The 27,367-nt window shown below is 61.1% G+C and overlaps 1 protein-coding gene across 1 annotated transcript; it reads right to left on the bottom strand.

Moving 5' to 3' along the window:
* Positions 1-694: 694 nt before the first annotated feature.
* ADORA1 (adenosine A1 receptor) lies at positions 695-27,367 on the bottom strand. The gene is made up of 2 exons (XM_062211270.1): positions 27,027-27,367; positions 695-1,504 (listed from the first exon to the last, which is right to left on the bottom strand). The coding sequence occupies exons 1-2, from the start codon at positions 27,365-27,367 to the stop codon at positions 865-867; spliced, it is 981 nt and encodes a 326-aa protein (XP_062067254.1). The 3' UTR covers positions 695-864.

Here is a 27,367-nt window from a genome sequence, read left to right as displayed (position 1 = left end):
GTGGACCTTCCTGGAGGGCAGTCTCCAGCCAGTCCTTTCCACCCTGCAGGTGCCCCGGTGAGCACCGACCAGGCCTGCAGGGACCCTTCCCCTCTTTGTCTCCCGGGGGGTGGGGGCAGGCAGGCAGCATGTTGGTGTGGCTGGGGCTCCCCCTCCATTGGGCAGTATACACGGTGCCATCCGGCTGGCACAGCCAGGCACCTCCCAGCGAGGTGCAGGGCAAGGAGGGCTCAGTGCTGCCGCCTGGTGGCTGTGTGAGGCCAGCACCCACCACTCCACCCCTGCCCACAGTCCAAGGGCTGGTGCAGAATAAAAGCCCAGGTCAGAAATGATTTTTGGACCCACTCTTTCTGCCTCTCCAAAGTGCGATCCTGAGCCGGCCGCCTGGCACCTGGCACGGCCCTGGGCAGAGTCCTTGAGGTGGGGATGGAGGCTCCTTGAGTCCTGTCCCTTAGTTGCTTCTGAGCCCCTTCTCCAGAGCAGCAGAGAAAGCAAGGCCAAGACACCCCCTCCCCACGTGCTGCTCCCCTCCCTCCCGGAGAGCATCCTGTCTTCTGCATCGCCAACACCCCAACAAGCAGACCCCTGCCTGGCGCAGAAGTCCAGGCAGCCTCATCTGCCCACACGGCCCCTCTGCACGCCCAGCCTCCCCAGGGCCCACCCGGCCCTTGAACAGGGGCCCTGCTAGCTCCTGGGATGGTCAGGCAGGTGGGAGGGCTCAAGACGCCCCTCGTGCCCTGGGGCGCTGGTTCCCTCCCCACTCCAAGCCCCCGGGGTGCAGGGATGCACTCCTTTGGGAGGGGGCCCCTTGGGGCGGAGGGGAGGTGAGGGCCAGCTGGGCTGGAACAGCACAGAGGGCAGCGCCTAGTCGTTGGGCTTCTCTTCCGGGAGGTCCTCGTCGCCGGCAGGTGCGGGCCGGCAGCGGAAGTGGTCGTTCCAGATCTTGAGGAAGGTGACCCGGAACTTGTGGATGCGGAAGGCGTAGACGATGGGGTTCATGGCCGAGTTGCCGTGCGTGAGGAAGATGGCGGTGTAGACGAGGATGCTGGGCTTGTGGCAGGACGGGCAGAAGAGGGTGACGCAGTTCAGGATGTGCAGGGGCAGCCAGCTGAGGGCGAAGAGGAAGAGGATGAGGGCCAGCGACTTGGCGATCTTCAGCTCCTTGCCGTAGTACTTGTGCGGGTCTCCGGAGGAGGCCGACGCCTTCTTGCTGAGCTGCCGGCGGATCAGGTAGAAGACCTCCAGGTAGATGAGGACCATGAGCAGTAGCGGGGGCAGCACCCACACGAAGAAGTTGAAGTACACCATGTACTCCATGCTGATGACCTTCTCGAACTCGCACTTGATCACCGGCTCCCCCACGCTGCCGTTGGCCGCCCAGGCCTGCTGCACCTCCCGCAGGTTGTTCCAGCCGAACATGGGCGTCAGGCCCACCACGAGCGAGAGGATCCAGCAGCCGGCGATGGCCACCGCCGCCCTGCGCGGCGTCACCACCGCCTTGTACCTGCGGGCGAGGGGCAGAGAGAGGAGCTGCAGCTCTCCGGAGAGCCTCCCTGGGCCCCGGTGAGCGGGCAGGGTGGAGGTGGGGGGGTGCATGCGTCCACCAGGATCCAGGACAATGCCCTGGCTCCCTTCTCCTGCACAGGGAGGGACCCTGATCCGTGATAAAAATCATGGCTGAAAATAGCCAAGGCCCTCCATCAGGAGTTTTAAGGAAAAGACACGAGTGAAAATTGTTCACGGGTGCCGGGCACTCCCCCACCCCGCCCGCCGCCCCGCCGCAGCTTTGTCACGTCCCCGGTGGCTTCGGAATCTCTGGCAGTGTAAAGACTGCCCATTTGACACTGAGGCTTCACGGAGTCCCATGACGAGCCCGGGGCCCACAGAAGTGCTTCCTAACACCCCGACACTGCCCCACACGGCCAGGCAATCGGCAAACCACCCCTCCGCTGGGCCGGCCTCCCACACCCCCTTCTGTTGACTCTGTCCCGTCCACCCTTGCCCATGCCACCGCCCCGTCTCCACCTCTGTCTTTACTCCCATTCCCCAAAAAGGTTGGCGTGGAAACCCCTGCTCTTGGTAGGGTCCGTGCTGGGGAGCAGTGGCTCAGTCACTGCTTACAGCCTATGGCTCATATGAGCACAGTGTGAGTCCCGGCTGCTCCACTCCCAACCCAGCTCCCTGCTAATGCCCCTGGGAAAGCAGTGGAGGATGGCCCGAGTGCTCAAGTCCCTGCCACCCACGTGGGAGACCTGGCTGCAGCTCCAGGCTCCAGGCTCCAGGCTTCGGTCTGTTGTGGCCATTGGGTGAGTGAACCAGTGGGTGGGAAGACTTTTTCCTCTCTCTGTCTCTCCCTGTCTCTCTCTGCCACTCTGCCTCTCAAACAAATAAAATAAATCTTTAAAAGAAGAAGAACCAGCCCTGCACCCTGTACTGACTGGGAATGATTCTCAGGAGAGAAAACAGATGTTTGCTGAGCCTCTACTGTGTGCTAGAAACTTCCATGCTGTCATGTACCAGCTCAGCAAGCATCTACCAGGGGCTCCATGGTTCTCTGTGCCTCCCCAGAGCTCCCGGGGAGAGACAGATAACACAAAAGTCAGGGCATAAACAGACAACTGCAGGCCCTAATGCGTCCTTCCAGGGAGATAAAGAATTTGTGAGGGGAGGGGCCGTCCAAGCGGCCTCCTATCAGGAAGGGGTGGGGTGCGGCAGGGGCCCTCCCCCTCATGAGGGTCCGGGTTTTACGGGCTCAGGGGCTCCCCGCTTCCCTTTATACCAACGCGGCCCGCACGCTGGCCTTGGAGCGGGTGCCAAGGGCTGGGGCTGCCAGCCCACACAGGAGCCGCTGAGCGTGCCCAGTTGTTATTTTCCAGGGCAGCCTGCAGAGATGGACGAACGCCCTCCTGCCAGGCAAACAGCTCCTGAGCCCCCGGGCGCTGGGTGCCCAGACCGTCCGCCGCAGGCCCCTCGTGCCCTGGCCAACAGTCCAGGGGGATAATCTGGAGGGCGGGAGAAGCCAGGCGCCCCCTCGCCCCCCCCCCCCATAAGAAGAGGAGTGCCAGCAGGGACCTCCAGGACCCCGCTCCCTCTCTCCTTATCATTCCAGGGGACTCAGGGACCCTTCAGAGCACTGCCCCCTCCCTACTGGGCCACGATGGCACCCTTGCACCCCCAAGCCCCCGACCTTGGGAGCTGACCCGTTCCCTTGTGCCTCACGCGTGTTTCTGCAGTGGGAGCCGATTCCACCCGATTCCACCCGTTTCCCATCCTCGGCAGAGCAGCCAAATCCGTGCCCCCCACGGCAAAGCACAAGGCCCCCCCTAGCTCAGTGCCCCCTCTGGAAGACGAGACCTGCTGCCCAGGCTGAGGACCCCATGGGACGATGCAGGTACAGCTGCCCCGGGGGCTCCCCGCTGATGCTGCTCTGCCCAGCTCTGACCCCTCCACTCCCCTAAATGCACTTGCTCCTGGGAGAATTCCAGGATCTCCGGACGCTCGGCAAACACAGCCCAGAGGCTCCTCTCTGGCTTTGCTCACTCCTAGATACCATCAGGTCCTCCCAGACACCACCAAAGAAGCTCTGGGCAGGCAGGGGGCGCTGTGGCACAACAGGCGCAATGCCCGCGTCCCATGTCAGAGCAGATAAATAAGCATAAAGAAAGAGAAAGGGCTAACGTTGTGGTGGGGCAGGCTGTGATGCCAGCAAACCGTACTGGAGCCCCAGTTCTAGTACCGGCTGCTCCACTTCTGATCCAGCTTCCTGCTAAGGCATCCTGGGAGGCAACGGATGACGGCCCAAGTCCCTGTGCCCCTGCCATTCACGTGGGAGACCTGGATGGAGTTCCAGGCTCCTGGATTCGGCCTGGCCCAGCCCCATCTGTTGTGGACACTTGGGGTGTGAACCAGAGGGTGGAAGATGACTTTCTCTTTCTGTCTCTCAGTCTCTTTCTCTATCACACTGCCTTTCCAATGAATAAAATAAATCTAGAAGAGGAAGAAGGAGGCGAACTCTGGGCATGAATCTACGGGGAGGGACCAGAGGACGGTGCATCCTCGCCAGCAACAGGTGGAGGGTGCGGCCAGGTTCAGCTCCAGCTTCCCGCGGCCAGCAGGGCTCCAGCAGGAAGGAGGGGGCAGGCATCCTGTCCTCCCCACCGCCCATCACTTTTCTCCTTGGCATCACATTTGCCACGGACACAGCCCGTGCTGGGTCTGGTCTCAGGTGGCCACACCCAGCTGTGAGTGAGCACAGCTCACTGCCGCATCAGGAAGCCACTCCCCAGGTGCTGGGACCCTGCAGCCCTACTGCCTGCTGCAGGGCCCCAGGACAACTGTGAGGCCTCAGGTGTGGAAGAGCCCTTGCCTGAGAGCTTTACCGTGGCCCTGTCTGGGTGCCGTCCAAGGAGGGCACTGGCCCGACACAGGGGTGGGCCAGGAGCCCCCAGGAGCTGTTGCCCAGCCAGGGACCTGCATCTGGGTCCCCATGGCCTATGGAGGATGGGGAGGGAGACACCGACGGGGTCTTGGGTGGGGGAAGGAGGCAGCTTTGGGCTGGGGAGGGGCCTCCTCCTCCCACCCTCCCCTCGCCCTTCCTGACTGCCCGGAGCCCTGGGGTTAAAGCTTTCCTGGGGCTCCTCCAGAACCTGGTCCCAGCAGACCCTGCAGTGCACGGTATCAGCTCCCATCTGTTTTTCTTGCTATTTTCTCCTTGGTGGGAAAGGTCTGGAGCCAGGACCTTGGCTGAGGTGGGGCCGGCTCTCACAGGAAGGGCCCAGGGCAGGGGAGAGACGCACCTCTCCCAGACGTGGGAAAGGGAAGCAGAGGCTGCACCTTCCCGGCACACACCGGAGTGGGGGCAGGAGGCAGGTGCCTCCCAAGCCGGGGCCCAAGGCCTCACCAGCCCCAGTGACCGAGGTGGGACAGGGGACTACTGCTCTGTTTGCAGTGTGTGAATGGGCCTACCAGCCGGTATCTTCTTATTGATGATGGCAGCATGGAAAGACGGGGCACCTGGTGAGCTAGGGGGCAGCGGGGACCCCGAGAGGGAGAGCGATGGCAGAGGGGCTGCTGCTGAGCTGTTAGAGCTGCCAAGAGCTGGCCTGGCTCCACAGAAGGGATGTGGCACTGTGTGCAGTGCACACGCAGCTCCCGTGTCCAAAGAGGGCACAGCAAGGCAGCCGTGGGTTCCTCCCCACACCCTGGCGGGGCTGCTCAGATAACAGACAACTGCTGGATAGTGGCGAGATCGCATTCGCTCTGCTTTCCCCCAGACTTTACCTGTGCCTTTCTTATCCCCATTCCTAGCTCCAATAACTGAGAACCAGGGAGAGAGGGCAGCACGCCCAAGGCCACTCAGCCCGGAAGAAGCAGAGACGGAAGCTGCGAGGCTGCGACGGGACCCAGGCCAAAGCCCACACTGGCCCCAGTCCCGCCACTCGGGGAGACGGAGGCCTGGAGCAGAAGGCAGGAGTCGTGGTTGGGGTGCCTGAGACAAGCCTGGCCAGCACCAGCAGACCCCGGGGCCACGTGGCCTGCTTGTTCTCTCTGGTGGCCACTGGCTGTCTAGGCGCCGCCCCTTTCACTCAGGAAGCAGACATTTCAGGTGCCAAGGCCCCGAAGCTCTGGTTTGGGAACACAGAAGAGAGCAGGCGCTCCTGCCAGCATCCTTTGTCCTGGAGGCGAGAGACAGGCGGCAGAGACGCCAAACACAGGCCTTAAACAAACCAGATCAATTCAGAGAAGGAGGGACGCAGGGGGTCCTGGGAGCCCAGGCGGGCAGAGCGGGCAGGGCCCCTCCTCTTCCTTTTCCAAGGAGACAGCAGGGTGGGAGTCAGGATCACCCAGGGGCCAGCCAAGCAGGGGTCCAGGCGCTGGGGTGGGGTCTCAGGGAGGAGGGCCAGAGCAGCCCCCACAGACACCGAGGTCCTGGGGAAGCTATTTCAGCAAAGGAGCCACACAACCCACCTCCACGTCCCAAGCTCCCTCCGCGGTGGAGCCATCTCGCCCCTCCTCGCTCGGGGAGGAGCCATCCCGGAGCCTAGGGCCCTGCGCTGGGGGCAGCAGATTTCTGGGGGAGGGTGGAAATGGGGGACCGTCGCACCCCCCAAGGCTCCTGGATCCCTTCCCCCTAAGGGGCCCTGCGCTCCCCTCGAGCCCCACTCCACTCGCCAGCGACTCCATGCTGCCCAGACTCCTCTCCATGCACGGCTGGGGCACCCGCAGCTCAGAGCCACTGTGCTACCTGCTCTCTCCTCACTCAGGTCGCAGCTCAGATGTCGCCTCCTCCGAGAAGATTCTGGACCCCCCGCCAGAACAGCCTCTTGCCAGGCTCAGCGTCCTCCCTAGAGCCCATACCTCCCCGGCCCTGCGACTGCATCCATGGATGGACTACATCTCTCTCCACTAGAACGCAAAGGCCCACCAGCACGGATGCCTGACTGTGTGTCCATTACGGCACCCCCAGGAGACCATGCAAGAACCATTTGTTGAATGAATGAATGAATGCAGGCAGGCAAACATGAATTAACAAACCCATACACCTACTTACTCAGAAACAACTGATTGAGGAACTACCAGGAGCACATCTCGGGAAGCAGAGATAAGGCCTAAGCGCTGCTGCTCAATTAGAGACAATCAGATTAGCAAGGCTTGGCCCTAGCCCCAGAGGCAATTACAGAGCCCTGGCTGTTCCAAGGATCCCCTGCTGCACCAGACTGCCTCGGCTCCCCGCCGTGACACAGGGCTGCAGTGACACGCGCCTCTGCCCAAGTGCCACCAGGCCACCAGCCAGCCACCGACACGTCCCCAGCAGCACCGGGCCTCGGTGCTGTCCCTGCCTACGGTGAGGCCTGCAGAGGCTCCACTGGCCAGAGGTGCCACCCCAGAAGCCACCTGCCACCCCCGGCAGCTGCCATGTGTGTGCCCAGCTCCTCCCTGGCCCCTTTACCTCATGAACAGTTCAAGGTCACTTCCATGGGGGCCCAACTGCCCACAGCCTCAGAGGAGGGCTCTGTGGACACATTGAAGACCAGCTTTCAGAACGGGAGAAGCCCAGGATGCCACGGGGTGACGAACACGGGGCCTGGGCAGGCAGGGACACATCAGACAGGGAACAGAGAAGGAGCGGGCTGGGCTCTGGAGCTCCAAAGAGTCCCCAGGGCCAGAGAGACAGGGGTGCAGAGGGGTCACCCAGTGCCCGCATGGACAAGGCGGCGTGTGCAGTCTTGAAGCTATCTGTCCTAGCAGACCCCCAAGCCCGCGCTTCCCACAGAAGAGCTGGGGGTCAGGGAGGCCCCCTCCCCCCACCCGCTGTCCCAGACCTGCCTCTGCGCTTCTGCCTGGGGGAGCTTCCTGTTGTTGATAATTCCCCAGGGACCTTACCGTCCCCTGGATGGCTTCTCAGCACCTCAGCACGGTACCAGGTAGGCACCGGCAGTGACACCCTGCTTCGGGCCAGCCCCCAGGCTCTGCCCACCTGCCAGAGGCCCTGGGCCAATCGCCCAGACTCAGAAATGGGAGTCACCTTGGAAGAGGAGAGAGATGAGAGAGGATCCACAGAGCGGGCTTGGCCAAGATCAGCATGGCCTTTCTGAGGACGGGGTGTGTGTGTGTGTGTGTGTGTGTGTGACATGTGCTATCCAGGGCCAAGGCCAGAGTGGGGGGCCCCCTGGTCCCTGCCACCTGCTCCTCACCGAGGCACTGGGGCAGGGAAAGGAGCAGGAGGGTGGGGCGGGGTGGGGGCGGAGGGGGTGATCCCGCAGTTTTGCAAGGTCCCGACCTGGCCCTGGCCCTGAGATGGGGCCTCAGTTCCCAGCTCTGGCCCCCGCCTGCCTGCTGCCTGCTGCCAGAGGAGCTCCACGCCACCGGGACGGAGAACTCACGGGTCCCAGGCCAGGGAAGTCGGGCTTTCAGACGATTAAACTGCTTCCTTGCAGAGAGGGCTTCCTCCCAGAGGAGAACAGGAAACCAGATACAATCAAAGGCGCTGGGCATACTCTAGGGGCCAAATATTTAACAGTAACATCGCCCAGGGGAGTCTGGCTGGGGACCCTGGGGAGGGGGCAGGCTGTCGGGGCCTAGCAACCCTGCCCTGACTCCGGCTGCTCCAGGCCCTGTGGTCACCAGCAGTCTCCAGCACCAGTAGCCACCAACAGCCCAAAATGGGGTCAGCCCCACACCCCTGGGGCGACAGAGGAGGAGCCAAGCTCTGGGCTCCTTGAGAGGGCTGATAAACTGATTAGGTCCTCAGTGTAATGGCCTTGGAAATTAGCTCCCAGCTCAATGGGAGAGACAATTAAGTTCCCGTGTAGGACTCAGACTGTCCTCTACTGAGTCACCACCCTCCCCTGCCCCTCCTTCAGACTGGGAGCCCCCTGACCACAGGATGGGAGCAGAGGGAACACAGGCCCCACCCAGAAGGAATTCTGTCTGACGGTGGAGGCCCCGCCACTGAGCAAAGGGAGCAGAGCTCCTCTTCTGAAGAGATAGCAGGTGCAGTGCAATACCCAAGGCCAGATACCGGTGACAGCCCCCAGGTCACACGGGTACCTGATGCCACGCATGCTGCCCGTGTGCCCGAGGATGAGACAGCTCCTGTCTCCTGTCCCTCAGAGCTTGGGGTGCGCTCGGAGGCTGCAGAGTGGGGCCTGGGGTGTGTGGGGGTCCTGACTGGAGGAGGCAGCTTTCCAAAGCCCACTTGCCTGGGATCCCACTCCCATCTGGGTCTAGGGTGGCTTTGGAGGATGCCCTGGGCCACGCTGCAGGGAAGCCTCCTCCTGCCCAGTCCAGGACCAGGCACAACCCCACCTCCCATGATGGGGGGCAGGGAATGGCGGGGGGCAGACCCCAGCCCTCCCGGCCCCTTTCTGCTTTGAGATTTGGTTCTTGGCAGCTCTCGGGGATTGCCAAGTGGCCCCACCTGCTGTGGGGGACCGATTCGGATTCATCCAGTGAGACAGAAAAATTCCTGTCCCATCCGCGTCCAGACTTCATGATCTGTGAGCAGCTGGCCACAGCGGGGCCTCCAGGGGACGACCAGCGGAGCGGAGAGCCTAGCCCTGGGGGACACGGCTGATTGGACGCAGCTTCCCCAGCCTCTCCGGCTCCTACGAGAGGCAGACAGAATCCCCTGAGCAGGCCGTGCGTGGGGAGCCGGCAGGGCAGTGGGAACCGGCAGACCCCCGTTCTGATCCAGAACCACCGCCAGAGTGAGAGCTTCCCCTTTGGGGCTTCCGTGCCCTCATCTGGACGGCGAGGGAGCGGGCGAGCTCCGGCAGGTCACGGCTGCCTCCCCCTGGAATGTGTCAGAGACCTGAGCCGAGCACTGGGGAGGCTGCAGTGGGGGCTGGGAGGCAAACCACCCTCCCTGGAGGGCAGCAAGGATCCCGCGCCCCAGCACTGTGCCCCCCAGAGAGGAGGGAGGGGAGCAGGCTGGGAAGGAAAGAGAAACACGTGTTTGTTGAGTGAATGAACCAAAGACAAAACACGAATGAACGCAGGGTGCTGTGCAGGAGTTGGGAGGTGAAACCACAGCTCCCAGGGCCGCGGCCTGGGGCCTCGGGCAAGGCACGGTTCTCCGGGCGTGGTTCCGCCCTGGGCATGGAGTGGCAGCCTGCGAGGACAAGGCCGGCGCCTTGGCTTATCTGGGCAGTCCAAGAGCAGGAGCAAGGGCGGGTGCTGTGCCTGGCACGGGGGACTGTGATTCTACCGGAAGACACATGGGCCCTTGCAGGGACACAGATGACAAAGCCATGTATGTCTTGGACACGGGCCTTTTGTTACTGTTTTGCAGCCTGTGTGCCCTCGCCCAACCTCACTGCAGAATTCATCCTGGTCTTGTGGACTCTGGGATCAGAGTCTGGCGAGGCAGGCTACGCCACCACATGTCACACCACATCCCATATCAGAGCAACGGATCGAGTCCCAGCTGCTGCACTTCCGATCCAGCTCCCTGCTAATGCACCTGGGAAGACAGCAGATGATGCTCAAGGGCTTGGGCCACCTCCCACGAGGGAGACCCAGATGGGTGAGTCAGTGCAAGGAAGACCTCTGTCGCTCCCTCTTTGTCGCTCTTTCAAATACATCAATCAATCTTCAAAATGCCTCTGAGTCTGTGGGGAGCCCGTGGGGTTTGGAACTTGCTCAGGGCAGCACTAAACAAGGAGGCTGTCTTGGGGGCGGGGCACATCCTCTCCCCCCACCCCACCCTGCGCCTTTCTGAGCCTCCCTCCGCCTGTCTGGAACCATGAGCTTGGGCAGCTGCTTCCTGCCTGCACCCACCAAGGGACTGAAATTGGCCTCTACTGGGGAGACCGTGTGCAGATTCCAGGGCTGCCATGGTCAGCAGCCAGGGCTGGGACCCAGCAGGCAGATCGGATGCCCCAGTGCCCAGAGCCTGGACTCACAAGGGGAGGTGTCCCTCCCAGCCTGCCTGGGCCTGGGCCCCTGCAACTCACAGCACCCAGCCCGTGCTCTGGAGAAGCCTGGACAGATGGCAGGGTGTGGGGGAAGGCAGTGAGGACAGGGAGAGCTCTCCACCCTGGGAATCTTTCCAGAGTCCACCGTACCCTCGGTTCTCCATGCCACGGCTGGCTTGTACTTCATCAGAGCCCTCCCTGCGTCTGATGTGAACCCCTTCCACTGCGAGGGAACCCAAGGAGAGGGGCTGGAGTGGCGGTGCAGCGGGTTAAGCCACCAGCACCCCATATCAGAGTGCAGGTTCAAGTCCAGCCCAGCTCCCTGCTAATGCTCCTGGGAAGGCAGAAGAGGATGGCTCAAGTGCTTGGGCCCCTGCCACCCACGTGGGAGACCCAGATGGAGTTCCTGGCTTCTGGCTTCAGCCCGGTGCAGCCAGTGAGTCAACCAGCAGATGGAAGATCTCTCTCTCTCCCTCCGTGTGTGTGTGTATGTGTGTGTGTTGCTCTGCTTTTCAAATAAGTAAGTTTTGTTTTTTTTTTTTTTAAGATTTTTGTTTATTTACTTGGAAGGCAGAGTTACAGAGGGAAGGAGAGACAGAGATCTTACGTCTGCTGGTTCACTTCCCCAAAAAGGCTACAATAGCCGGAGCTAGATCAGGCTAAACCCAGGAGCCGGAAACTCCATCCAGGTCTCCATGTGGGTGGCAGGGACCCAAAAACCCAGGCCATCTTCTGATGCCTCCTCAGGGAGCTGGGTTGGAGGTGGAGCAGCTGGGACTCGAACCCGCACTCATATGGATGCTGGCATCGGCATCACAGGCAGTGGCTTAACCTGCTGCGCCACACTGCTGGTCCTACAAGAAATAAATCTTTTAAAAAAAAAAAAAAGGAACCCAAGGAGCCCCTGCTCTTGGGACCTTGCATCGAGGTGAGTGGGATCTGGAGTCTAACTAACACTAAGAGCCCCAGTGGCCAGCAAGTCCCCGGGTGGCTGCTGCATGGCACCTGTGCGCTCTGCACCTGTGCCACCACACACGCACTCAGCCGGCCCCTGTGTCTGCAGCGGCTGAAACGTGAAGCCCCAGTCCAGGTCCCGACAGAAACCAGCCCTTCCCAGCCAGCCCCCGCCCAGGCCCAGGCAGCAGCACACAGGGCCTTGCAGCAACAGCGCCGGCCCTGAGCCCACCCCTCCGGCCCTCCTACATTTGCTCAAAGCCCCCCTCACCTCTTCTACCCCAGCTCCAGAGCCAGGCTGGGTGTAGGAGGAGCCCAGACACAGTGGCAGGTGGGAGGTACACAGGCTCACGCAGGTGGAGGCAGGTGAGACTCAGATCCCCTTGCAGAAGAGCCCACAGCAGGAAGCAGGCTGTCGGCTCTCCTGGGTGGCGGGGCTGACCTCCCTCCTCCCCATGTGGCTGGGTCAGGAAAAGCAGAGGATGAGCACCCCAAGGGCAGGGACCACCCCGAGGGCAGGGACCACGTGTGGTTCCCAGTGGTCCTCCCAGCACCTGCCGAGGCACCCGGCACACGGCAGGCACCCAGGAATACTTGGGGAAGGGAATGGAATCACACCAAATACTCAGTTAAAACCAGAAAGGCAGAAAAGAAAAAGAGAGGAGGGAAAAAAAAAAAAAAAGAGAGAACCAGATAGCAAATAGCACGGATGGAAAACAGCCACAACACGGCCGGTATGAGCTCATCCGCAATCACTTTCGGTGTGCATGCGAATGCAGGGAGAGCGAGCCAGGGTGAGAGGCAGCCAGCGCCGGCTCCCTGCTCCTCTCAACAACAGCCCCGCTGGCCGGCCTCAGAGCACAGCCTTGTGTAGGATCCCCGAGATTTCCACTCGAAGGCTCCATCACTCAGCCCCAGTGGTGCAGCGAGCCACTTAACTCGGTGGCCCTAGCAAGGGTCTGACCACACTCACTCCTGCTGTGGGACCAGCCCCGCTCCTCACCAGGCCGCACACAGGTGGGGTGCAGCCTGTTCTCCTGCCCTGGGGCTGGCCTGGGCCCTGTCCTTTCACCAGGACAGGGGAGCAGCAGGTCATGCTGCAAGGCAGCTTCCCTGAGGGCGGATCAATAAACTCATTTCAGCCCCTTCTTCCACTCTGCAAAGACTTGTCCATCACTCACGCCTGCTGCGACCCTGGAGGGGGGAAATCGCCCTTTAGGATGTGTGCGGGGGAGGAGGAGGCTGATTAAATCAAAGGCTTTTTTTCCAGGCACCATTCACGAAAACTTCAAAGCGCAGTGCTCAGAGCTGGAAAAACAAAATGCACACTCCAGCAGGAGCGGCCTCGGGGAGCCAGCCCAGGCCCAGGCAGGGTTCCCACTGCACCCAAGGAGCGGCGGACACGTGAGCGGACGCAGCAGGAGGCTCGTGGGTGGTGGCAGGCGGGGAAATGGCTTCCCTCCCCCGGCTGGCCCCAGCACCGACGAGCTGGGCCACTGGGAAGCCCCCACACTTCAAGGCCCACAGCGCATCCTCCCTCCCCAGCCTCCGTGTGTTTGCAACAGAGCACACGGCTTGGCCAGAGAAGTAGGGCACAGTAGCGCCCGGGTTGCTCCTCAGGACCTGGGTGTCCTCATCTGTGACAAGGAGCCGAGAGCCGCCCAGCGCCCCCTGCCCCCTGCCCCAAAAGCTTGTGGTCCCCCTCTGGCATTGAGCTGCTGGTGCGGTCTCCCCTAGGCCTCCTTCCTCCCTCACAGGTGGGCCTGGGGGACCTGCCCAAGGCCGTGCAGTGCATGGCTGGGGTTGGAGGTGCAGCCCAGGTCAGCTGCCTCCAGAGCCAAGGCCTCGTTTGCTTCCTGGGATTTTCAAATGTTTCCCTTCTTCTATTTTGATGCATAAATAATATATTGCATGGGATAGAACGCGACTCTTCAAGTCACGTCCACGGAGTGGCAGGAGCAGCCCCAGCTGTGGATTTGCAAGCCAGGGCTCTGCTTCCTGCTCTGACAGTCCCACGAGATCCGAGATCCGGAGGAGGAGTTTGAGGCCGGGACTGTGGCTTCCCAGCCCGGGGGTCCCTTAGAGTCTGAGAGGCCCAAGCTGGAAAGTGTGCCTGAGTCACCTGGGGTCCATTTCTGATACAGATGGTGAGTCAGCAAGGTCGGGGCGGGGCCTGGGATGCTGCCCGCCTCTCCCTGGAGATGCCCTCCCCGCCGGACCACACTGGGAACAGCAGGACCCACCGGCACTCAGCCCTCAGTGGGGCACAAAGAGAGCTCCCCCCTGATGCTTGTTGGGGAAAGGGTGACTGAGGGGGCCCAGGAAGAGATGGGCATCGCCCTGGGTCATGCAGCAAAGAGCCAGGCACACCCCTGCATGCCTGCCCAGACCCGCCAGGGGGGCGGGCACCTCCGGCACACGGGAGCCAGGACAGGGGAACAAAAGGGGAGCGAGGTTACCCCACCCCCAGCACAGCCCCGCACGTCCAGCTTCTGTTGTTGCCATTTTACAGGTGGGAAAATAAAGGCTCAGGAGGTCCAGAGCATGCCCAAGGCTTGTACATGTTTGAGCCGAGACTGAACCGCTCTGAGTCTGAGCCCAGGTCTCTCTGCAGGGAAGCGGTGCCAGAGAGGGGCTCCCTGGGCTCCCCTCCCACCCAGGGCTCCACCCAGCTCCTACCCAGGGCCCGCCGGCTGCCTCCCCAGCCCCTCTGCACCACCCTCACCTCCGCAGACCTCGTGGGATTCTTTCTGCTGCGGTGATGCTAACAACACCTCCAGATTTAGCTCCCCTGCCCTATGCGGGAGGCAGCCGTGCGCAGGAGTCCACGCAGGCTCCGGGGCTGGGAGAACGCAGGCAGGGCCCGACGGAAACCGGGCGGCAGGCAGGCCCGGCCTGACGGTGCCGGCCAGCAGCTGCCCTCCCTGTCCCGGGGCCTATGCCGACGCCTCTCCTTATCCGCGGGGTCTTGTAGTTCCAGCTCCCTGTAGATGCGGACTGCGGACACTGGAGAGGTGTCCACCTCGGCAGCCACATTCCCGGTCCCAGTTTTGCTACCTCCTGGCTGGGGAGCAATTTCCAAGTTCCCTTACCTCTCTGATCCTGTTTCTTTGGACAATGGGTGGAGAGCAGCCTTGCAGGACCAAATGAAGCCAAGCACACTGTCCTTCCTCTGTGCTGGCCCCAGGGCACCATCCAAGACCTAAGCGCCCCTCCCCCAGGCCTCCTTCTGGCTCACAGAGGGGCTGAGGCGGGAAGGGAGGTGCCCGCCTGGCCCAGCAGGCACACAGCAGGCACACAGCATGCCCTTACCTGCGGGCAGGGCTCCGCATGCCTCCCAAGGCCTGGCATGCCTGCAGCCCCACCGCGAGCGCCAGCCACGGCACAGCGGCACAGGCACACCACCAGGCGCCCGTCTGGCCCACCCCCAACAGCAGCAGGTGGCCGAGGGGTGGCCTCCGCTTGTTCTCACACAGAAGTCCTGCCCACCATCCCCCCAGCCTCAGGTAGATCTGGTTATTTCCATCTACAGGCGTGGAAACAGGCTGAGAGCAGAGCAGCGGGGCCAGCCTGGCCGACGAGGGTGCCGGCCGGGGCAGGGTCGGCTTGTGCCAGCGGGCACCTGGGCAGCCAGGCTGAGCCCAGGCTGGGGCCCAAGGAATGACCCGTCCCTGCCCGCACGGCCATGAGCCCCAGGAGGAGACCCTGCCTCACTCAACCCCTGCGCAGGCCCCGAGCGGCCCACCCTCCAGGGCCTGGCACCCGTCCACTTTCTGCTGATCAGCTCCAGGGGGACAGAGCCGGCTCAGCTCTCCTGCCTGCTCCTCCGCCAGGCCTGCAGCACAGCGCCTCCAGCCCTCCTCTCTCCCCCGCGGCCTGCACCAGCTCACCACCACCTGAGTTCCAGGCAGGCAGGCAGGCCAGGGATGGGATGGGGGAGGGGGTCAGCACCGAGCAGTGACGTCATCTTCCCTTTCACCCCGAGAGCGCTGCCTCAGGAAGCCTGTGTGAAAGGGCTTAGACTTCTGCCCATTCTGCAAATGTGGAAACCGAGACCCCCGACGTGGGGAGTGCTGTGCCCAAGATCACCAGCAGGAAGTGTTGGAGCCAGGTCTTTTCATTCCTCCAGTCAATGATTCCCTCAGCAGCGCTCGTGACCTTTGCAGCTGTGTGGCTGTTAGAAAGCTGATAGGCCTCTCTGGACCTCAGCTTCCTCCTGCGGGGATTGGGGAAACACTACCGCGCTGGCGCGAAACACTGCTCAGGAAACCGTGCGAGGCTTTCAGTCAGATGACCTGGCGGCTCCTCGCTGCCCCAGAGTCACCGCTGTGGCCAGGGGCTCGGTCATGCCCTGGGCTCCACCCTGGAACTCACAGGGTGGTTTAGCAAGGGCTGCACCAGGAGGGAGCACACGGAGGTAGGGGTTGGGGGAGGTAGGGGAGAGGTGCTGTGGTTGGGGGATGGGGGAGGCGCTGGGGCCCATAGGAGTGCCGGTCAGAGTCCGGGCTGCTCCACTTCCAATCCAGCCCCCTGCTAATGGTTCTGGGAAAAGCAGCGGAGGATGGCCCAAGTGCTTGGAGCCCTGCCACTCACATGGGAGACCCGGATGAAGCTCTGCGCTCCTGGCTTTGGCCTGGCCCAGCCCTGGGGAATAAATTGGCAGGGAGCATATCTCTGTCTCTGTAGCTCTGCCTTTCAAATAATAAATAAATCTATTAAAAAAAAAAAAAAAAAGAGGGAGTACAGGGAGCTGGAGGAACAACAGGCAAAATAAGGCAGGCTTCCTGGAAGAGGTGTCATCTGAGCTGAGTGTGAAAGAATGAGGAGTTAGACTGGTTCTGGAGGAGGGGAACATTGTTCTCTCTCTCTCTCTCTCTGTCTGAATGCATACATAGTATGAAAGCAGCAGTCTGGACATCAGAGTCCTTGCTTGTGTGAGGCCTGGGCAGGCGAAGAAGTGCCTGGCGGGGGCACAGGCAGGCGGGTGTGGACTGGGCCCTCCTGCTGGGGTGGCCCAGGCCTGTTCCGGCCTCCTGCCCGTGCGCCCCCCCATGACCCAAGGTTCTGTGCCCTAGATGGACTTGAACATGTAAACCCTGTTCTCACGCTGAGGGGGATTAGTGGGGGTGGGCCGCAACAGGAAGCGGATCTGCTTGGCTGGAAGTTGGATTTGCTGGACCATGGAGAATGAGGGACTGGGGTGGGGGTGGGGGGCAGCAGGGTGGTGAGCAAGCAGGTGAGTGGCAGGAGTGGAAGCCGGAACATTGTCTCTGACTCAGAGAAACAGGAACGCCCTGCACGCGCGCGCGCGCGCGCACACACACACACACACACAGCCACTGCAGTCTCCGGTCGTGATGGGGGTGGGAGCCTCGTGCCTTCACAGCCCTGGCTCCCAGCCAGCCCGGCCCGGCCCCACACAGCCGCTGTGAATGGGCTGCAGTCTGCGCTGCTCCATCGGCCCTCCCAGCTACAGCCCCAGGAGTCCACGCACGGGGGGCTGATGGGTCACCCCACATAGGCACCCTGGTGGGTGAGTCCACAGAGCACAGCTGGTCCCCGGGTACACTGAGTGGGTGAGAGAGTGGACCAGCCCAGAGCTCCACAGACACCACCTCCCTCCCTCATCCTCCAAGGCAGCAGGGGGTGGGGCAGGGGCTGCCCTAGGGGGCTAGGAGACTAGGAGCCCCGCCCCCAGCTCCACCTCCTGGGCCTCCCACCCTCTGCACCCAGGCAAACGCTTTGATTCGTTCTCTGCTCCCAGCCTTTGACCTCTGCAGGTGCAGAGGAAAAACCTGCCGCTCCCGTCACCCCGCGAAGGCTTCCTTCCTGCGGGGGGGGGGGGGGGTGCTCTCATGCCTGTCCTCGTTGGACACCGAGTAAGCCACCAACTGGGCACCAGCTGGGCAGGTTAGGTGCTGGCCACAAGGTGCAAGGCTGCCGGAGGGAACCAAGTTCCGCCCTGCACACAGATCATCCGGCTCCGCCCTGACACTCCCCCCCCCCCCCCCGCCATGGGTCACAGCGGCCACACAACAAACATCAAGGGGCTTTGGATCACTTAACAACCCTGATTCGTGTTCATTTGCAGGGGGCCTACTATGGACCAGCCTCAGAGCAGTCCTAGGAAGGGAGGGAGAAGCTACTTTATGCAAGAGACCCTCCCTCAGAAAAGCAAGCATCTTTTCCAGACAACACAGCCCTCGGTACGCTGGCCCCAGGACCAAGGTAAAGCAGGAGAGGGAGACGCTCTCTGAAAGAGGATCATTAAAAACATCAGGTGACCGGGGCTGGTGCTATGGCACAGCGGGTAAAGCCACCATCTGCAGCACCTGCATCCCATATGGGCGCCGGTTCGAGTTCCGGCAGCTCCATTTCCCATCCAGCTCCCTGATAATACTTCTGGGAAAGAAGTGGAAGATGGCCCAAGTGTCTGGGCCCCTGCCACCCACATGGGAGACCTGGATGGAGTTCCAGGCTTCAGCATGCCCCAGCCCCAGACAATGTAGCCATGTGGGGAGTGACCCAGCAGATGGAAGATTCTCTCTCTGTCTCTCCCTCCCCTCTCTCTGTAATTCTGCCTTTCAAATAAAGAAATCTTTTGAAAAGAAAAGAGGAGGGCTGAGAAGAAGTTCTTGCAAGCTGCGGTCTCAGCCCTGCCGTCCCGGGGGCGGGAGCTGGGAACTGCGGCTGTGGCTCTGAGAGCAGCTGCACGGGGAGCGAGCCAGGCCCGGCTGTCGGCACCCGCACCAGCCCTGCCAGCTCACTGTTGCGCGGGGCTGCAGGAGGCTGTGTGTGCCGAAGGGCCGGCGTACAAGCAGGCAGGGCGACGCAGACACGGCGAGCCGGCTGGGCTGGTACTGCCGCTTGACCGTTGCCTGCTTGCGGACTGTCCCTCCCGGACACGGGGCCGCTCAGCACACAGCGGTTGGGAGAGGCCCCTGAGTGTTGGGGTGCAGGGGGCTAACCCGACCGGCGACGCAGGCTTCCCGGGCAAGAATGAGGCTCTGGAGACAGCATCCCAGACAGGACCCTCCCAGGGGTTACTGAGGATGGGGAGGGGTCGGGGGACCCTTAGGTGTCACAGAAATCACAGTATCCTGCTCTGCATGGAGCCCTGCCATCTTCCAGAGGCTTCAGGGAGCCAGAGCCACAGGTCCTTGCCACCACGGTCCCCACCTGAGAAAGCCGGGCTGCGGCAGCCCTGGGAGAAGTCCAGGCAGGGAGCAGCTGGAGGCGGGGCTTGGGGACACCCTGCAGGAGGCTGAGACAAGAGAGAGCCCTTGGGCCGAGACACAAGTCCTCGGGAGCTGGGCAGTGCAGAGACAGAAGAGCAGTGGCCCTGCCATCATGCCACCTCCAGTTCAGGCCCTAATGGGAACCAGATCCTCCCCCCCATTTCTTCTCCCCCTAACATTTCTTCTTCCTTCCCCAGCTACCCAGATGCACAGCCACCCACACAGTGACTTGGGACATAAACCCAGAGCAGCACCCGACCCCCGCCCGTCCCGACAGGTCTCCCCACATCCTCACTCACCGCGCTCCCACCCACGCTGGCGCGGGAGGCAGGGTGACCTCACGGGGACCAGGTGATTACGCTGATGGATCTTCCTAATGCGAAAGCAGCCGTGCAAACGCAGGCCAAGCCCTCGTGGGGCTGATGTATTATCCTCCGTGTATCACTGGATTTCATTTGCTAATATTTGACTAAGGACTTTTGGCCTTTCTAAAATATAATTTGAATTATGTCATCGCCTGCTTAAGCCATTCAGAGGCTTCAGAATAAATTCCAAACTCTGGACCGTGAACCCCAAGGCCTACGAGGCCCTCCCGAAGCCCCGGGGCCCTTGGGGGTCTCCGGATTGCAACCCCGGGTTGTGGAGAAGCCACCGAGAACCTGCCCTGGAGAGGACCAAGCTGCTTCGTTCCTGGAACTCTCGGGCTGTGATCTCAGCTGCCTGCTCTCTGCTGGCTCGCTCCGCTCTGATCTCCGAATGTCACAACGGCAGCTCAGCTCGCAGCCAGCTTCCTGACCTCGAGGAGACACCTAATCTTACGAGGACTCCGGCACTTTCGACTCTCCCCGCCTGCTCCATGCCCCTGCGCCCGAACTGCTTCCCACGGCTGGCGATGAGCCCACAACCGTGCCGCCAGGCCCCTCAGGGGCCCTGCATGCACCCCCCAGGAGGCCAGGCTCCCGGGGTGCAGTCCCCCTCCCCCTCCACCAGACAACGGCTGTGTGCCACTTGTTTCTCTGCAACCCCTCCTCCCGCATCTTCTCTCTCAGCCATGACCTTGCCTCCCTCTTCACTCGGAAAATTGAAACAATCAGAAGGGAACTTGGCACCTGCAGATGCTGCATGGAACCAGAGGGCCCCCCAAGGTCCCGCCCAAAGGAAGGGACCCGCTTCGGCCAAGGACACAGCTCCAGGAAGCCTCCCCAGGCTCCACCGTGAGGCTTTCTCTGCCTCCTGGGCCACCGGTCAGCCCCAGACACACCAGCCTCCGCAGAACACAGCCCCAAGCAAACGCCGCCTCCCTCTGCTGACAGCACAGCCCTGCAGCTTCAGGCTCCTGCAGCTGAATCCCCCCCCCACAGAGCCAGAGCGGCCTCCACCCCCTGCCTCCATGCCACTGCTCTTCTCCAGCCGGGCTTTCTGCCCCACCACGCCGCTGGCATCGTCCCTGCCAAGGTCACTGACAGCCCTGCTAAGTCCAGGGGTAATTTTCAGCCCTGATCTCGCGTTGGCCTCGGGCAGGTGCTCCCGCGTGCCTCCCTGACATATACGCTCCGCACCAGGTTCGCAGGCCCTGGTTTCTTCCCCCGTCTGGCCCTCTCCTGCAGTCTCCCTGCTGCCTCCTCCAGCCCCCAGCTGCTCAGGCTCGGTCCTTGGTCCCCTGCTCTGCTTTAGCTTTACTTTCAGTCTCGGGGATTCCACGCAGCTTTGTGGCTCTAAACCCCGTGCCCATGCCAATGGCTCTTCCTCTGTATCCCCAGGCTGGTTGTCTCTCCTGAGCGCCAGCCTTGGACATCCAACCACATGCTCAAAACCACACTGAGGTGTCTTAGACCCCCCCAAGTCAACTCGGCTCAGTCTGAACTCCTTCTGTTACTTGCCGAACCTGCAGCCTTTCTCACCGGGACAATGTCGGTGCCATCAGCAGCCTAGGAGCCGCGTCCATGCTGACTGTTCTCTCACAGCCACCCCACAGGGAAATCCCTCCTCCCAACCCAGAAGCAAATTCTCTGGCTCTTCAAAATGCATGCAGGGGGCCGGCGCCATGGCTCAGTAGGTTAATCCTCCGCCTGTGGCACCGGCATCACATATGGGCGCCGGTTTGAGTCCCGGCTGCTTCTCTTCTAATCCAGCTATCTGCTATGGCCTGGGAAAGCAGTAGAAGATGGCTAAGTCCTTGGGCCCCTGCACCCACGTAGGAGACCAGAGAGAAGCACCTGGCTCCTGGCTTCAGATCTGCGCAGCGCCGGCTGTAGCGACCATTTTGGGGGTGAACCAGCAGAAGGAAGACCTTTCTCTGTCTCTCTTTCTCATTGTCTAACTCTGCCTGTCAAAAAAAAAAAAAAAAACTTAAAAAAAAAAGAAAAGAAACCCTTACAGCCAGAGGCCATGCTATTCATCAGGAGACACAGCCCAGGGCTCTGAACTTGGCTGTGACCTCACGGACACGTGAATGATGGAAGTGTCTTTGGCAATCCTAACAAACCAGTAACAATCTAAATCATAGGCTCTCCAAGGATTCGTGCGTTGGGAACATGTTTCCAGAGTGCCTACGCCACCAGGCATGGGGCACACATGGGTTTGGAAGCATGCGGGGTCCTGGCCCTTCGGGGCTCGCTGAGCCCAGGGAGAGGGACAGCAAATGCGGAAGCACCTGGGCCGGAGTCACCGGGAAGGAGGAGTAGACGCAGGCTGAGTAGCTGGCGAGAGATAGACCTGGCGCAGGCGTGGAGGGCGGGGGAGGGGCCTCCATCAGGGGCTTCAGTGCTGAGAGCAGCCACAGGTGTGGCCAGGAAGCGCTTCCCAGAGTGGTCCCAGCAGATCATCTGCTGATAATGCCGAGTGAGCAAAATGGGATATAACACCATGTATATATAGCTGCTCTCAATATGTAAAAATAATGTATCTATATATATATGTATGTGTGTGGAAAATTTTCTGGAACCTCAAAATGCTAACTAGATCCCTGCAGGTGGCGGAGTTACGGATGACTTTACCATCTTTATTCCTTCCTATACGTTCCATTATCAACATGCTAGCTTTGACGCTCAGCAATAAATACCGAACGTCAGTGTTGGCCGCGGCTGCCCTGCCCCTCTGACCCCGGCTGGAAGGGGCTTTCCAGGAGGCCGCCTGACCATTCCCCGCGTCTGCCTCGTGCACTCAGAGACTTCCGGAAGCCGGCCCCAGGCCAGCTGGGGAAGTCTGCGCCCCTGAAACAAATCCAGAGGCCTCTCCTGTGAGAAAGCCCAGGTTCTGGCGCGGCGGCGCGGCGCTGTCCCTCACTCCAGCAAGGAAGCGACCACTCATCACTAAGGGGCTGACCTCACCTGTTGTACCTCCTGTTTCCTCGGGTCCTGGAGAAGCCAGTGTCCTAAGAGCTCTCCTTGGCCCAGGCTCTCCCAGCAGAGCCAGGGAGCGAAGGTCCTGCCCTTGACCTTGAGCGAGCCCCCCCCCCCCCCTCGGCCTCAGCTTCTCATCAGTGCCAAGGGTGGGAGGTGGGCTCCAGGCTTCCCCCACCCCTCCTCCACCCCAGACGCTTGGACACACTTTCACAGAGGGTCTGGAGACTCCTACCTCTCCCGAGGGAGATCCCCAAGGACCTGGGACCCAGAGGCCACGGTCACCAGCCAGGGTCACTTCATTGTCAAGAAAAGCCCAGGCCAGCCAGGGCTGGGAGGGCTCAGTGAATGCCAACACACCCTCATCTACCAGGCTCTCGGCTCCACAGCCCAGCAGGGCAGGCGTCCAGCTGTGGACAGAGGCACAGCTCCCAGGAGCTCCACTGCCCACTGGGTGAAGGCAGGAGGGCAGGGGCGGGGCTGAGCATGCAAAGCTCTCAGGAGAGAAAAACGGTGCCCCTGACAGCTAGGAGGAAACTCCTACCCTACCCCACAGCTTCTGCCCTGGTGCAAGATGCACTCGGGCTCCCTAGCTGCAGGCATCTGTCAGACAGGCCTGGAGCCCTGCTGCCTCGGCTCCCGACAAGCCTCCCCAGCCTCCGACCTCAGCGGCTCCAAGGATCGGTCTACAGAATGGGACATCAACAACCTCAACTAGAGGGAGGTCAAGTTCATAAAACACAGCGTCATGCCTAGCACAGAGCCACCAGGAGCCAACACGTAGGACACTAAAGCTGCCCAGGATCCCTGCACAGCCCTGCAGGGTCAGGAAAAGTCAGAGTTAGAGCCAGCGGAACCCCAGAGACCGCCGACACCACCCCTTCATTGGCGGGATAGTAAAGCAGGGGCTAGGAGCTGCTCAGTCACCAGTAACGGAGTGAAACGCAGCTCTGTGTGGCTCTGATACAGCCAGCCCACCTGGCCGTCACCAGCCCTCCCTGGGGTGTCCATTCCACAGAGGGCGTGGGCAGGGAGCCGGTGAGCACTCACCTCCACAACCATGCCCTGAGTGTCACCAAGAAAACCCTGGATGAGGGGACAGACACGCAGATGCCCTAGAACCAGGACCTGTGGGGACTGGGGAAATGATCGCCAAGGATGTGGAGGTACTATGCAAATTACATGTAAACTACATGTAAATGACCCCATGCACGTTACTGATGAGTCAGCAATTTGAGCTTCTTTTAAAAACTTTGTAACTTGGGGCCAGAGCTGTGGCACAGCAGGTTAAGCTGCCACCCGCAATGCTGGCATCCCAGACTAGAGTGCTGGTTTGAGTCCCAGCTGCTCCACTTCTGATCCAACTCCCTGCTCACGTGCCTGGGAAAGCAGCAGAAGAAGGCCCAAGTGCTTGAGCCTCTGCACCCACGTGGGAGACCTGGAAGGAGCTCCAGGTTTCTGGTCCAGCCCTCGCCTTTGCAGCCATTTGGGAGTAAACCAGCAGATGGAAGATCTCTCTTTCTGTCTCTCCTCTCTCTGTCACTGTGCTTTTCAAATAAATAGATAAATCTTCCAAAAACATTGTAACTGGATCACACTACATGATGCGATGGCCTCTTCTCTCCCTGCTTTCTGCCGAGTGGAAGGAAACATCATTTGTGGTTAATTGTCCAAACCACGCCTGGTCCTGTGGCTTGCGTGCAGCTGGAATCTGTGTCCACAAGGCCTTGCCAGCGCCTGCAGCCAGGGCCACATCTGCCTTGCACTGCAGGGGGCCTGGACCTCCAGCTGAGAAGGTCTCACTCCAGCGACCCAGAGGGGAGCTCCTCCTGCAGGGGCCAGGGCGGTGAGAGGCAAGAGCCGCAAGTGGCCAATAGCTGGGCGAGGACCATCCCCCACCATGAGAAGCAAGGCCCTGGATGCAGGAGAAAGCTTCGTCCTGGTGGGGCAGGACTCAATGGGCCACTGCCCAGCCCTGTCCTTGAGGTACCAACAATCCGCAAGGGGAGAGAAAACGCATCCCGATGTAACATAACAGGACTTGCACACCTGCTTGGAAATGTGTTGTGTGTGTGTGTGCGCATGTGTTGCCATAGAAGAGCGTGTTGTGTGCGTGTGCGCATGTGTTGCCATAGAAGAGCGTGTTGTGTGCGTGTGCGCATGTGTTGCCATAGAAGAGCGTGTTGTGTGCGTGTGCGCATGTGTTGCCATAGAAGAGTGTGTTGTGTGCGTGCGTGTGTCGCCATAGAAGAGCGTGAATGTGAGCGGAGGCAGGACTTGCTGCTTAAGCCTCACTCTGAACCACATATTAACGATGGGGCAGGTGTTGCGGCACAGCCACCTAAGCTGCTGCCCTGGACAATGGCACCCATATCAGAGCTCCAGTCCAAGTCCCAGCAGTGTGGCGAGGCAAGTTAAGCTGTAGCCTGCAGTGCCGGCATCCCATATGGGTGCTGGTTTCAGTCCTGGCTGCTTCACTTCTGATCCAGCTCCCTGCTAATGCACCTGGGAAAGCAGACAGAGGATGGTCCAAGTCCTTGCGCCCCTGCACTCCTGTGGGAGACACAGTAGAAGCTCCTAGCTCCTGGCTTTGGACTGGCCCAACCCTGGTCATTGTGGCCATTTGGGGAGTGAACCAGTAGATCAAAGATCTCTCTCTCTCTCTCTCTCTCTCTCTCTCTCTCCTTTCTCTGTAACTCTGCCTTTCAAATAAATAAATGTCTTTAAAAAATAATAAAGTCCCAACTGCTCTTCTTCCCATACAGCTCCCTGCTAATGTGCCTGGGAAGCAGTGGGATGATGGCTCAATATTTGATTTGCTGCCGCCCACAAGAGAGACCCAGATGGAGTTCCTAGTTCCTGTCTTCAAACTGGCCCTGTTCCAGTTGCTGCAGCCAGCTAGGGAATGAACCTGTGGATGGACGAGCTCTCTCTGCCTTTCAAATAATAAATGTTAAACTATAAACATAGGGGGCCAGTGTTGTGGTGCAGTGGGTTAAGCTGCCACCTGCCATGCCGGCATGCCAGTTTGGTTCCTAACTGCTCTACTTGTTCCATCCAGCGTTAGCATCCTAAAGCTAACGTGCCTGGGAAAGCAGCAGAAGCTGTCCCAGGTACTTGGGCCCCTGCCACCACCCATGTGGAAAACCCGGATGGAGTTCCAGACCTGGCCCAACCCTGGTCATTGCAGCTTTTTGGAGGAGTGAACCAGCTTTCTCTGCCCCCCATCCCCACCCTGTGTGTGTGTGTGTGTGTCTGTCTGCCTTTCAAATAGATAATAAATAAATCCTAAAAAAAAAAAAACTACAAACAGACACTTACCACTTGTGGCTCGTACATAGTGTATCATGCATAATGCCTTTTGTAAGTGAGGAAATTCAAGGTTAAATAAGTGACTTTCCCCAGGTCTCACAGCTACAAATGTATTCAGGATTCGCACTCAGGTCTGTGCCAGCCTCTAGGCCGGCTCCTGCCTCAGCCCTCGGAAGACAGCTCCTGAAGACCCTGCTCCAGAGCACCCGCAGCTGCCCCCAGAGGAGGGAGCCTGCAGCACCCCCACCCCCGGCCCACAGGGCAGGCAGGGAACATCCCGGCCATGCCCACTGTCACAGGAGGATCGGGCCTTTGGCTGGCCTTGGCATCCACACAGCGAGCGGACAGATTTCCCGGGCAGCCTTCTCACATCTGCACGAGTTTCCTAACACAGCCACACTTGGGCATAATGGTCAGGCTGCGAGGCCCAGCCCTGCTAATGCACTGGGACCAGCTTCGTCTGTGCGGCCTGGCAATGAACCCGAGCTAATGGCAACACCAAGGCCCTCGCGGCTGAGCTCGTGGGGCCCCTAGGCTGCGCGCCCTTCGTCCCTTGCAGCTGTCTTCAGCCCCCCTCCACGGAGAAACCCGGAGCTCGTGAGGGAGGGGGACAGAGCAGAGAGACGAGCTCCTGGCAGCCAGTCAAGGAACATTAGGAAGGCAGGTGGGTGACGGTATCGGGGCTGGGCTCCCAGCCTCCTGCCACAGAACATCTGAGGTGTGCCTTCCCCTCTGCCGGCACCGGCTCCACCTCCCTCCCAGGACCAGGGAGAGAGCAGAGGGAAAAACCATGCATGGAAAAAGGCCTTGGGAAGTCAAGCAAAGGGAGCACCATGGTGCCCAGGCCTGCCCGGGCAGGCTGCCAGGAGAGGCCAGAGGCCCTACGTCCCAGATACGGGATCCACACTGGGGACGGCAGGTGCCGCCGATGGCCAGCACTCCCCAGTAGAAAAGGAATCTACTGGTGACAATAATGTGAAGTAGGGGCCAGTGTGCCCTTCTGAGAGTGTCCCAGCAGGGCCAGTCCTGGGCAGCGTGCCCAGGCCCTCGCTGGCACTCGGTGGCCCCGGCACTGCCTGGCGATGAGATTATGGCCTGGCAAGTCCCATATGGTCTGGATGCCCACGCCAAGGACTGCCACCGTGAGGACACCCACCCCGGCGCTGTCTGGAGGCAGCACCAGCACCTCTGCCGTGCCAGGCAGAGACACACGTGGTTTTGCAGAACGCGGATGTTAAGAGCAGGCGGCAGCATTTCCCGGCCTCATGCCTGCCACGGTGATCCCCTAAGTGGGAGCTGAGGAGAGGGTTCAGCAGGACAGTCCAAGGGTGGGGCCGCCTGGCGCAGACACACAGGAGGAGGAGAGAGCTGAACCACGTCTCCAAGAAGCCAGCCTGGGACCGCCGGCGGAGGCTGCACTCCTGGCCCTGGTGTGTCCCCGTTAGCAGTTCCTCACCCCGACCCCAGTCCCTGCCACTGGCGGAGCTCAGCACACTGCCATTCAGCACCCACTCTGCCCCTAGCTGGGCGGCCCCTCCAAGTCGCCCCTCTCCCGCCACCCCAGGTTCCCTGGTGGCTGTGGCTTCAGCGCCAGGGTCTGGGCACTGCCAGGCTCCCAGCCCCCACCTGCTTCTCCAGCTCAGCTCAGGCTGGCCCCGCGGCACGGAGCCCGGCAGAGCAGAGGCGGGGGCTCGGCGCTGTCTGGGTGTCGTGCACGCCAGCCAGCACGGGTGCTGTGAGCGCCTTGGCTGCCGCGGACTCACCGGAGAGGAATCTTGACGCGGAGGTAGCGGTCCACGGCGATGGCCAGCAGGGCCAGGATGGAGCTCTGGGTGAGGATGAGGACAGGACAGGCCACCATGAGGCAGGTGTGGAAGTAGGTCTCGGGGCCGACATTGATGAGGATGGCCAGCGGGATGACCAGGGCGCCCACGGCCACGTCAGCCACTGCCAGCGACACGATGAAGCAGAAGGTGGCGTCCCGCAGTGCCTGGTTCACCTTCACGGCCCAGATCACCAGCACATTCCCTGGCACCGAGACCAGCGCGATGAGCACCTCGATGCCAATGTAGGCGGCCTGGAAGGCCGAGATGGAGGGCGGCAT

The sequence above is a fragment of the Lepus europaeus genome, chromosome 14, assembly GCF_033115175.1.
Source record: "Lepus europaeus isolate LE1 chromosome 14, mLepTim1.pri, whole genome shotgun sequence".
Classification (NCBI taxonomy): Eukaryota; Metazoa; Chordata; class Mammalia; order Lagomorpha; family Leporidae; genus Lepus; species Lepus europaeus.
Note: the sequence above shows the minus strand (reverse complement) of the source record. Positions and strands in the feature narration are given on the sequence as shown.

Excerpts from the sequence above, each read along its gene's own strand:
- ADORA1 (XM_062211270.1), bottom strand. The coding sequence starts at position 27,367 with ATGCCGCCCTCCATCTCGGCCTTCCAGGCCGCCTACATTGGCATCGAG. Across the intron at positions 1,505-27,026 it reads CGCGTCAAGATTCCTCTCCG|GTACAAGGCGGTGGTGACGC; the intron begins GTGAGTCCGCGG and ends CCTCGCCCGCAG.